Source organism: Natrix helvetica (genome assembly GCF_964273705.1).
Source record: "Natrix helvetica genome assembly, chromosome: Z".
Taxonomy (NCBI): domain Eukaryota; kingdom Metazoa; phylum Chordata; class Lepidosauria; order Squamata; family Natricidae; genus Natrix; species Natrix helvetica.
Genome location: NC_138554.1, coordinates 22085733 through 22098248, shown reverse-complemented (window position 1 = coordinate 22098248; position 12516 = coordinate 22085733). Strand labels below are relative to the sequence as shown.

The window sequence follows — 12516 nt, the reverse complement described above, 5'->3', positions numbered from 1 at the left end:
GAATGCTGCAATGGTTGTAAGTGTGAAAAACAGTCATGTCACTTTTTTCAGTGCCATTTTAACTTTGAACGGTCACTAAACGAATAGTTGTAAGACAAGAACTACCTGTATAAGATGACTCAGGTTCAAATTTACCCTCAGCTATGGAAGCCCTTTGTGTGAATATTTCTTTCTCAGCTCAACCTACCTCCCAAAACTGCTGTTTGAGGGAAAACCCAGAGGAGAGTTGTAAACAAACTATCTATTTACTGGTGATACCATCTGGTTGATGTTTAACTAGATGGTAAATATGCAGTTATTATTGTGCCCTAATGCCTGTTCAGTTCAGCTGTATTAGTCCTGGTCCTAGTTTTAGACTCTAGTTCTAGGTTTTAGTTCTAATTCTAATTCTAGGCTGCATTAAGGGAGGAATAGTTTCAAAATCCCATGAAGTGATAGCACCACTTTATACTGCACAGGTGGGATCACATTTGGAATTTTTGGTCACCACAATACAAAAAATATTTTGGGACTCTAGAAAGAATGCAGAAAAGAGCAACAAAGATGATTAGGGGACTGGAGGGTAAATCATAAGATGAACGGTTGTGAGAACTGGAAATTTCTGATCTAAGGAAGAGAAGACCAGGGTTGATGTGATAGCAGTCTTCCAATATTTGAAAGGCTATCACAGAAAGGAGGGGGTCAACGTACTCTCCAAAGCACCAGAGGGAAAGATAAAAAGATGGAAGCTTAACAAAGAGAGATCCAACCTAGAATTGAAGAGGAATATCCTAATAGTAAGAACAATTCATCAGTGGAACAGCTTGCCTCCAGAAATACTGCATCACTAGAGGTTTTTAAGAGGTTGGACAGCTATTTGTCTGGAATGGTATAGGACAGTGATGGCGAACCTAGGTGGCACACAGAAAACCTCTGTGGGCAAGCGTGCCATTGGCAGCAGCTCTTCCAGGTTCCATTGCACACATGCACACCGGGCAGCTGGTCCGCCGTGCATGCATGTTGGCCAGGTGCTCTCTTCCAGGTTTCGGCACACACCTGCGTGCCAGCCAGCTGGCTGGCTGGCTGACAGGCATGCTCCGGAACCCAGAAGAGAGCAGCTGGCCAGTGCGCATGTGTGCCAGACCAGCTGTTGGGCATGCATGTGCGTGATGGAACCCAGAAGAGCAGCTGGCCGCCGTGCACATGTGCACTAGTCAGCTGCTCTCTTATGGGTTCCAGCGTGCAAGCACGTGCACTCCAGTTTTAGCACTCGGTGCCAAAAAGGTTAACCATCAGTGGTATAGAGTCTCCTAACTGAGCAGGGTATTGGACCTCCAAGATCCCCTACAACTGTAATTCTGTTCCCTAATTTTAGTTTGATAAGATAGGTCTGGAGATCTTTCCCTATGTTTTAGGCAAAAAATATCTGGTAGTGAGGAGAGCTTCAAACCAGACTCACTTGATATGAAACTTCCATCACAACTGTCTTTTTCAGACAATACAAATATTAGGAGGGATTGGACGGATTTGAGAAGCAAAGTCTTGAAGGAGAGAATAAATTACTAAGGAGACAATTGGCAGAGTTAAAAACCAACATGCCTGGGTTAACTTTGCATTTGTCTGTAGAGATTCTTGGACATCCAGTTCATGGATGTCCCAAAAGGTGCTTTTTCAGGAGGCAACTAGACTTTCTTGTTTTTCTTTTGAAGATGTTTCACTTCTCATCCAAGAAGCTTCTTCAGCTCTGACTGGAGGTGGGGAATGGAAAGATTTATATTCCTTGCAGACAGCTGATCATTTGCATCCTTTTAGAGGGTCTTTGAAGCACTTGGAGGTTTATCTGTGTCCTCAGAGTCACCTAAGTAATGCTCCTAGTTCCTGTAGTGTGCAATTTTTTAAAAAATAAATCCTTCTCTGAAAATCTGGAATTTTTTGCATTTGTGCTTAGAAGAGAAACGCGGGATTTCATCCCAAACAGAGAATTCCTGGCTGGATACAAAAAAAAAATCATTCAAGAGGAGGGGGAAAAATACCCCAAAACCTCTGCCAGAATGGGTAACTTTCCCTGCGCTGGAAGGAGCCACAACCGGGATACCTTTATTCTTACTACCTCGCTTCCTCTATTAGGATTCGCGGACGCTTAAGAAAAGATTGCGCATAAAAGAAAAAGTCCGTTTCTTCTTCTCCCCATTCCCCAAAAGGTGGAGTAAACGGAGAGAGGATCTGCGCGGGAGGTGAAGCGGGGAAATTGGAAATGTCTGGGATTCGGGAGCGCTTGCTTCACTGGGAGAAATTGGGAAACATCCACACCATCACCACTCCATTCCGCCTGGCTTTTTCCCAATCTTACAGGAGGAATGTTTACCGGGGAACCGCTTTAGCCTGAGCCGATGGGAGAAACTGCTGCGTTTCCGTCAGGACATTTTACGCGGTGACACTCACTCCTCCTCCTACTCCTCTTTCTCCTCCTCCGCTACCCTCCAGCCTTGCCCACCCACCTCTGGTCTAGGTAGATCCTCCACCCTCCTTTCCTTCTCCTCGGAGGTCTTCTCCTCTTTCTTTCTTCCGACTTGCTCTTGAGTTCTCCTTCATTTTTCTTTAGGACTGGTGGTCCCTCTCTTCTATGAGACACTAAGGAGAGCTGATACCTTGTTCTGTATATTACATGCCCATTATTGATTTTGGGAAGTAGGGGAAAGGTAGGTGACAGCTGCCATAGACAGAAGGGTTCGAGATCTCTCTCTTTCTCATCACAAAAACCCACACCGGTAGCGCTGAACGGGTCTCCTGGCCGCTTGGAGATGGAGGTGGTTGATTTTAAACTGATATTGGGAGCCCTGTGCTAAACTCTACCAAGTCTTTGGGCGAATAATCAGCTTGGATTCATCTGCCAGGATGTTTTGGCATTGCTTGCCACCGGCTGTGCCTGTTGGGTAGGTGCTCCCAATATTGGATCCTTTCTTAAGAATCATCTTCATCACTATAACTGTGTTTTGGATAACTTTGCTGCTTCTCTGGATTGTTGCTTCAGGATTGCTGCCTGCCCCTGCCGAAAATGTCATTGCTGTCTTTTTCTTTGTGAGCCTTTCAGGCAGGGGTATGTTCTGTCAGACACATCCTAAGAAGAATTTGGAGTTATATTGCTCATGGTTTTGCTTGGATCACTGCCTGCCGCTGCCAGTTGGCTTTGTCATCTTGATAGGTGGCCCAAAGACCTCACTTACCTCCTCCTGGACATTACAGCGGCATCCTTCTACAGGATAATAGCACAAGATGCATGGTGGCACCAACTGAACCTTGCTGTGAAACTTAGGTGCAGGGATGAGAGTTGAGAACAGAGATATTGGAATATCACCCAAGCAGGGTAAGTTTAGAGCCTGTTTAATTCCATCTAAGTATGCATCTACGTATGGTTGCTACTATTATATGGGAGAGAAAGGAGGAAGTTCATGGACTTTTGCCAAAACCATTCTGTGGAATTTAATAAGCTAGTCCTCAGGCTACATATGATACCAAGGCTAGAAAAGAAAAGCTGTTGCAAATGCTAATTGGAGAGGTAGCAATTGGTATGTAATATTCAAGGAGGAAAATCATGGGGGGGTGCAAATTGGCTTGTCCCAAAATGGGGGATCTGAGATCCAATTAACCTGCAAGTTCTGTTATGTAGCTCTTAACTTCTTCCAATCTATTCAATCCCTAGAGAGACGAATTCCTGAATTTTTCTTGATAAGATTTCAAAATGTCTTGCCATTGCCTGCTTCCTAGGTCTGAGAGAATGTGACTGGCACAAGTTCATCCAGCTAGCTTTGCACTTAAAGCAGGACTGAAACTCATAATCTTTCTAGCCTTATGCCTTAACCAGTAGACCAAACAGCCTCATAGTAATAGGAGTAGGAGAAGTGGTGGTTTGATTAGTTATTAAATTACAACTTTACAAGTTGTAGTGTATACAATGTCTCTTGCCTCATTCTGAAGACCACATTTCCCCTATCTGAACCTTGCAAATCATCCCTGAGCCAAGATAGTCAGTTGGGTTGGCCACTCTGAGATCAGAATATTGCACTTATTGGGGCTTTGTCCTGACCCAGCATTGTTGTTCTTATGTGTTAACACATCTGGAAAGTGCCATATTGAAGAAGGCTATTGGAAGTGATTAATTCTCATCATGTTAGCCCACCCTAACCTAGTCAATCTTTATTAAACATCTTGTTTTGCATTTCTTCTGTTATTGTTGACATGAATTTTATACATCTGTTATATGGTCCAGATTTTAAAGGGCAAAATCTGGCTATCATGGATGATAGGATTAAGATAATGTTTATTAAATACAGTAAATATATAGGTATTATTTAGGGTTTGATCAGGAGTCTTGATGTTTGTAGTGTTTGTAAATGTTTTGTTCAGGTGTTAGGTGCACTGATTTCTCAGAATTCTGCTGAATCACATTCCTAAGTGAAGTGAAACAAGGCAAGGTCAGTTATTTTGCTAACAGGTAAGATAGTTTGCTGCTATATAGAATGCATGTTTCCAGATCTAGTATGTCCAGTAGGCCTTTACTAATTAAGTATGCTTAGGATTGCAGTCTTGCTAGCCCTATCAGTTGGGACTACAAACTTTACACATCATCCAAGAAATAATAAATTGCAGTTTTGCAGCCTAATCCTGTGCTTTTTCATTCAAAGATAACATTTAAGTTGGGAAAATCAGGTTTTGAAATGTAATATCCAAAATACAAAAGGAGATAGTAGATTTGGATTTATTGCCAAATCAAGTGTTCCTTAGATATCCCAGGACAGTTGTAATCATAAAGATACTTAGCTGGAATAATCTCCCTGAAAAGAATAATATCCACTTCTAAGTAGTCATGCACAATTTTGGGATGTCACTGGATTAATGGCTGAAAAGTTTAATTGACAGGGCCTAAAGCACCATCCAAATTGCCCTGCTAAACCTCATTAGTTCTTTTAAACAGTCTGGATTTAAATACAAAAATGCTAAATACAATTGAAAAATGGTTCTGGAAGCCTCTGTGAGGCAAAATGTATTCATTCCATATTTAATTCCACTCTGCCCCCAAAGAGGAAAACAAATGAGCAGAATATTTTAAGCTATATCTCCTCTAGTGATGACATCACTTGTCATGCCACCATTGACAGCAAGGGAAAAAAATGCTCACTTCTGTTCTGAGCCATAACTTGACGTAGCTTTGGTTTGATGAATAAAGTACAGTTGGCCAAGGTCACCCCTCTAAGCCAAGTGCAAACAAATAACATTGTGGCTTATTTTTTGTGAGTTGTGAATTCAGTCTGAGAATCTATCCAATCATAATGTAGCATTTTCTTCACCCATTCCAAAAAACACCTGTATTAAGATGCTAATTTCATTCGCTTAAACTGCTTAATTTTGTATATTTGAATGTCAGCCATAACTGTTCAACTTGTTGACATGGATATTTAATTGAAATTTCACGGTTCTACCCCTAAAACGTTTGTGGCTGTTTCTATATGGCTGTTTTTAAAAAAAAAAACTATTAACATATCATTACATTGCATAGGTTAATTGTTGCAGTTGCTTTTTTCTTTTTACAGACTTGGTACTGCGGACCAAGGAAATCACTCACATTCTCATACAAAACTTATGGAGCTGCAGAGACATTCCAAATCTATAAAGGATCCTCATAAATTCTCAGAAACGTTGGATTGCCTGCAAGAACCCAAAAGCAATGTGAGACAGCATATCAAGCTCGAGATGGGGGTTGAGGGAGAGGATGCCCATTCTTCACCTCCTAAACTCTCTCGGCCACCAGCACCTTCTCCTAGCGGCACCCTTGTCCAAAGTTTGAATAGCTTACCGGGAGCAGACAGGCGGGTACACACTCCGGGTGTGACTACAACAGGCCTCGACCAAGGAGAAACCTCTCGACTAGGGCATTACCTGTTGATTGACAGCCAGGGGATGCCCTACACTGTACTGGTGGAAGAGGGAGTGGGGACACCAGGGGGCCCTGAAGGGGGTGGGAATGGGGGGACTTTGCGCAAGGTATACAGCTGCCCTGTGTGCTTGCGAACATTCGAGTACTTGTCTTACCTGCAACGCCACAGCATTACTCATTCAGAAAGCAAGCCCCACATCTGCCGGGCATGTGGCAAAGCTTTCAAGCGCACTTCCCACTTGGAGCGTCACAAGTATACCCACTCGGGCCGGAAGCCTCATCAGTGCCCCATCTGTCAGCGCCGTTTCCGTGACTCTGGAGAGCTCTCCCATCACCAACGGGTGCACACTGGCGAGCGGCCCTACCAGTGTGAAGCATGCCATATGCGCTTCGGGGAACGCAACACCCTCCAGAGGCACATCCGCCGGAAGCATCGACTGCAGCTCCTCCCCACGCCATAAAGACTGGCCTTTTGGGCGGGGGGACTTAATTTGGCCTGAAGACCTATCTAGGAAAATGTCAGCCTGACTCTGTTAGCTTCCATGCATGCAATGATAATCCTAGCCTGCTTAAATCTGCCAGGGCTTTATCGATCCGATATTTCCACATCTGTCAACACAATGACAACTTGTTCCATAGGAAAAACTGGAATGGAGAATTTCTCCCCAGTGTGCTAAAAATTAGCAGGCATGCTGAAAGCAGCTTGCCAAGGTTTGGCATGGACCTCTTCTACTTTCTCTTGCCAACGAGGACCTGGTATGATATTTTATAGATACTAGAGTGTATCATGCCTGTATGTACCTCTCCCCACCCCTGCCAGGAAGATCCTTTCCCTTCTGCTTTGTTCCCAAGCATCACTGTTACCATCGCCTGTATAGGCAGTGCTCACCTAGCATGGATACAATGGCTGAACATCACTTCTCCACCACATGCAGTGTAGTGTGGTTGCATTTAGCTTCAGTGTTATGGTAGGAGTCGTTTTCCTGTGCCAGGCCTAAATGGCAGGGAGACTCCAACAGGCCCTGGGTAGACTTACCCATGCTGCATAAACACTGCCTTTATTATCTATGCCCCAAAGGCCTGTTTATCAGATAGACCAACATTGCATGCCTACTTAACAATGCCTCTGTAGAACTGGCATTGAAATCTACCACCCGCTAAGCATGGAGGTAGGCCTCCCTTTCCATATATTGCTCAATACCCAAACGGCCTGGTGGAAAACTAGGTCCTTCCTATCCATTCTAGAGTTTGCATCAAGAGTCCAACTGGTGTGGGAAGAGATGCCAAACTGGACAGCTATGAGGATACTTTTTTCTTCTACATAGGATTTGAAAGAGAATGGTGGTTTTGTCCAAGTGAGCAATAGAAGAGGCTGGAGGAAATGTCAGCTAAATTTCTGGAAAACAAGGATTTGATTCTCCCTTTATGATAATGTGAAAGTACAAAAAAGTGAACAGAGGGGTGCTTCCCTTACAGTCCCTTGGATACTGAAATTAGGTGAAATTAGGAAGAATTTGAATGATGTTTGCTTATTGAGCCTCCCCCCAGTGCTCCTCTCAAAAGTCACTGCTTTAAGACATCTCCACTTTTTTTTACAAGCGTAAAAACCCAGTGTGGGAGCTGGGGCAGCAAAGGATAAAATATGGGCTATTTCTTTACTGTCAGACCTGAGCACTCTCTTATTTTGAAACCCTCAATTGTTTTCCAGTGAAAACTGGTATTACAGAATCCCTTCCCAAAGGTTTTTAGTTCAGGCTTCAGATAGTTTAGTAAGGTAGTCCTCAATTTATGACCACAATTGAGCCCAAAGTTTCTGTTGTTAAGTGAGACATTTTTAAGTGACCTTTGCCCCATTTTATGACTTTACTTGCCACAGTTGTTAAGTGAATCACTGCAGTTGCTAAGTTAGTAACCCGATTGTTAAGTGAATTTAGCTTTCCCATTGATTTTGCTTGTCAGACAGTCGCAAAAGGTGATCACATGACCCTGGGATTCAGCAACGGTCATAAATATGAACCCGTTGCCAAGCATCCAAGTTTTTATCACATGATCATGGGGATGTGAAAGGTCATAACAGTGAAAAATGGTCATGTCACATTTTTCAGTGCTGTTGTAACTTTGAATGATCACTAAAGGAATTGTCAAGTTGAGGATTACCTGTACTTTGTTCCTTTGTCTAGTCCAGGGGTGTCCAAACTTGGCAACTTTAAGACTTGTGGACTTCAACTCCCAGAATTCCCCAGCCAGCCATGCTGGCTGGGGAATTCTGGGAGATGAAGTCCACAAGTCTTAAAGTTGCCAAGTTTGGACACCCCTGGTCTAGTCCATTTAAAAAAAATGAAATTAGGTGGCGCCATTTCCAGATAATTTTGGGCCAAAATCTTGAGTTTACCTCTGAATTAAGTGTTTCCAATCAGTATCCTGGCTGGGAAATCCCTTATATTTTCATTTTGCTGACGTTGAGAAACACTGCCGTAATTCCAGGATAATAGCAAAAAAAACCTTCCCACTTGAGCTCAACCACCACGTGTGGATTGTAACAGCAAAGAATATTTATACTTCCATCTAATGGTTGACTGCAGTACTGCAGACTTGATAGGGTAGTTTGGTTTTGGAGAAATATGTGATACTGTGGTTTCCTACAATATTTTCACAGTTTTTAGGGTCTGTTTCCTTGGTATTTTGATGGGTGTGATGTGAGGCTAGGGGGAATAAGCAGGATAGACTGCTATGCAGACATGTGTTGCAAAATGTCAGATGGACTGGTATGTTGCCAGGGAGATGCTGTGTCCACATTTCCTCTACTTAATGTTGTATATTTGACTTACATCTGTTTTTGCTCTCTTTTTAATTAAAAACAATTCTTTGGGGTTCTGGTTCATTTTCTTGTGCTATTCAAATAAAGTCATATTGTGTCATCTCTGTCTTGTTAATCTGTTGCCTAGAAGTGAGCCTTTTGGGTGTGGATGGGCACAAAATAAAAAATAAAAATCATAGAATCATGGGTTTGGAAGGGATTTCAGAAGGGATGCCATTTCAGTTGTCCAATCCCTTCTTGAAAATCCCTCCAGCAATGTAGTACCCACAACTCCAGGAGACAATTAATTGTTCTCACTGTCAGGAATTTTTTCCTTAGTTCCAGGTTGAACCTCTCTTTAATGAGCTTCACCTGTTACTTTTCTGTTCTTCCTTCAGGTGCTTTGGGGAGTAAGTTGACCTCCTGTTCTCTGTGACAGCCCCCCAAGGACTACAAAACAGCTATCATATCACCCTTAGTCTTTCTCTTTGTTAGACTAGACCTCCGTAGTTTCCGCAACTGTTCGTCATACTGTTTATCCTCAGCATCCTTACAGTTGCTCCAGAGAAAGCCATAAAGCATATTTGTTGCTCTTCTCTGTACTCTTTCTAGATTCTCAGCATTCTTTTTGTATTGTGGTGACTAGAAATGGACATAGAATTCCAAGTGTGGCCTCATTAGTGTAGTATAAAATGGAACTTCACATGACCTTGATAATACCCCTCTGTTGATTGAGCCCAGGACTGCATTCGCCCTTTTTGGCAAGTAAAGTATACTGCTGGCTCATACATATATATGGTCCAGCAGGACTCCTAGATCTCTCTCACAGGCACTACTGTTGAGCCAGGTGCTCAAGTATTCTTGTTGTTAGTTGCAAAGTCGTGTCTGACCCATTGCGACCCCATTGACAACGTTCCTCCAGACCTTCAGGTCATCTGCCATTCTCTGGAGTCCATTTAAGCTTACCCCGACTGCTTCAGTGACTTCATCCAGCCACCTCATTCTCTGTTGTCCCCTTCTTTTGCCCTCAATCTTTCCCAGCATGAGGCTCTTCTCCAGTGAGTCCTTGCTTCTCATTAGGTGGCCAAAGTATTTGAGTTTCATCTTCAGGATCTGCCCTTCTAAAGAGCAGTCAGGGTTGATCTCCTCTAGGACTGATCAGTTTGATCACCTTGTAGTTCAAGGGACTCGCAGGAATCTTCTCCAGCATATAGTTCAAAGGCATCAATTCTTTGTTGCTCAGCCTTTCTTATAGTCCAATTTTCACAGCCATACATTGCAACTGGAAAACTTTTTATGCACGCCAAACCGGCAGTGATGGTGGTAGTAACCTACCCCTGGGCCTAAGAGAGAACCTTAAGGTATCTCACTGCATATTTCACCCCCATGTAGATGTAGTGCAGTTGGTCAGCCAACTGTGTATCCATCTGGTAGATAGTGGTACTGTCTATTGCACATTGTTCTATCTTACCAAGAAATAGATGGTGGTTTACTTTTTCAAATGTCTTACTGTACTTCCAATAAACAAGGGATTTCTTAATTATGCTGGACAAATATTGACAAATCAACCAACTAGTAAAAGAAAATATTTAGCACTCTAAACCAGCAGAGTTGCTTATTTTATAAGCAACTATAACTATTACTTTGGGGGATGCTGCAAGTGATTACAAAATGATAAAAATCTTTTCAACATTTCATCATTGTCTAACGATCTAAAATGGTGCTCCAGGAGGGGATGTGGATCATGAAATCTGGCATGTCTTGAGGATCAGAGCATTCACACAATAAGAATCTGGAGTCTGAACTATCATGATTGCAGCAAAGGTCAAAGAACATGTGAGTAGATCGATTCCTTGGAACATCTCTGGATAAGGCGAGGAAGGAGATTGCCGAAAATGTGCTCTGGCTGGCTACTTCCCACAATCAGACCATAGGATGGTTTTCTGCAGGTTTGAGTATGGGAGATGATAGGATTCGTCATCTTGATCTGTGGTGAAGACTTTCTGTAGTGAAGACTTTCAGAGAAAATTATGTTTGTAAACACTGCCTTTAATCCTGGACCAAGGAATCAAGTTTGCCTTTAATCCTGGACCAAGGAAAACTTTAAGCATAAGAATTTAAAGAGTCTGAATTAAACAACAAAAAGGTAAATAAGAGTTTAATCTTAGAAAGTTATAAACAGAGTAAGCGGCCAGACAAAATTGGAATATTGAAACTTTTACAATAAGATTTTAAAATTATTTATAAAATACAAACAGTGGCTTGTAGGAAATAGATCCTATTTTGCTTTTTTGTAAGACACAAACAATAGATTTCAAAACCTGAACATTAGAGGGAACTAAAGATTTCAGTTAATGAAACTATAATAGGCCTGCCATGTTGGTTACGACAATAAAAATACTGAGGAAGACTTTTGAAGAATGGGATCAGTATCCACTATATCAACAATGCAGTAATTAGGTATGGTTCTATGGATAAACTATGTCCAAATGATATTACTGAAGAAGTGTCAAATGTAGACCAAATGTTATATGACAAGATAGAGATGATATCGAAAGTAGATAATTATTTAGAAAAGAGAGTTTCATTGGATCTACAAAAGAAACAGATTGGTTTTTAAATTTTAAAATGCAAATGATAAACCAAGAGAATGACCTGGATAATTTTTTTCCTACTGTATTTACAGAAGAGGCTTGTTAAAGCCTTTGAAGAACTCTGTATGAAGAAACAAAAAAGAAATGAAATTAAATCCTGCAACAATATTTGAGTAATTAAGACTGTTAGAAATAAAAGGAAAGAGTATAAAGTTGGTTTATTTGATCAAGGTTAAAATAAGATATGTTGTTACTTATGGCTACCTTTCCTGAACTTTCTGCTGACACCAGGACTGAAAATATAATGTTTTATGGATTTGTTTACAGATAAGTAATCGGATATGAGATAAAGAGATAAAAATCTGTAACATTCCATTCTTTGATTGCTTCAGCAACCATGTTGTTGAGGCACATCAGATTAACACCAACTTTTAGTTTGAGAGTAAAGAAGCAATACTATAAAATTGGGACAACTAAGCACTACTTTAAACTTCTTTCTTGTGTCACCAAGACATGGCAAAACATAACATCATGACATGTTTCCACTGCAGCTAGGAGGAGTGAGATTTATCAAATTTATTCTACTATAGATAGGCTACCAAACTTTGCATAGATTAAATTATCTGTATCCTTTCTTTGCCATCAAATAATTTGGATTTTTGCATCTCAGATATGGTTGCCCTGCTCTGCATAATTGACGTTGCTGAAGGTGCAGGAAAACAGGTATTCTCTTAACTTTTGTTATATTTATTGCACCATGAAAATCTCTGTTGAGCCATCAGATATGAAAAAAATCCACATCACCATTAAATGACCTAACTGAACTATATTTGTAAACTTATTTTTGTGACCAAGTGGTGATCCTCCGGCTTGCTGCAACATAACCCTAACGTAGAAATGTTAATCCTAGAAGAATTTTAGGATTCAACTGTAATTCACCTTGCGTTATTGTTCCACTGAAAACCACTGTATTTAAACCAGGAGTGTCCAACCTTGGGAACTTTTAAGACTTGTGAGCTTGTGAGCTCCCAGAATTCTGAGAATTGAAGTCCACAAGTTTTAATGTTGCCAAGATTGGACATCCCTGATTTAATGTAAACTTAATGACAGTGTGTGTGTGTGTGTGTGTGTGTGTGTGTGTGTGTGTGTGCGTGCATACATACATACATATACATATATATAACAAACACATCCACACACCCACGACTGATTCT

General features: G+C 41.4%; 1 protein-coding gene across 4 annotated transcripts; it reads left to right on the top strand.

The window, feature by feature from the left end:
- The first annotated feature begins 2329 nt into the window (after positions 1-2329).
- LOC309401090 (uncharacterized protein) lies at positions 2330-8095 on the top strand. Of its 4 annotated transcripts, none has more exons than XM_081970041.1 (3): positions 2330-3343; positions 4384-4451; positions 5568-8095. In XM_081970041.1, exon 3 carries the CDS (start codon positions 5617-5619, stop codon positions 6370-6372), a length of 756 nt encoding a protein of 251 aa, XP_081826167.1. In that variant the 5' UTR covers positions 2330-3343; positions 4384-4451; positions 5568-5616; the 3' UTR covers positions 6373-8095. The 4 variants fall into 4 exon arrangements, with proteins under 4 accessions (XP_081826167.1, XP_081826170.1, XP_081826169.1 ...); XM_081970044.1 differs by lacking the exon at positions 4384-4451 and having other exon boundaries at positions 2336-2678; positions 3182-3343; XM_081970043.1 differs by lacking the exon at positions 4384-4451 and having other exon boundaries at positions 2336-2678; positions 3071-3343.
- Positions 8096-12516: the final 4421 nt, after the last annotated feature.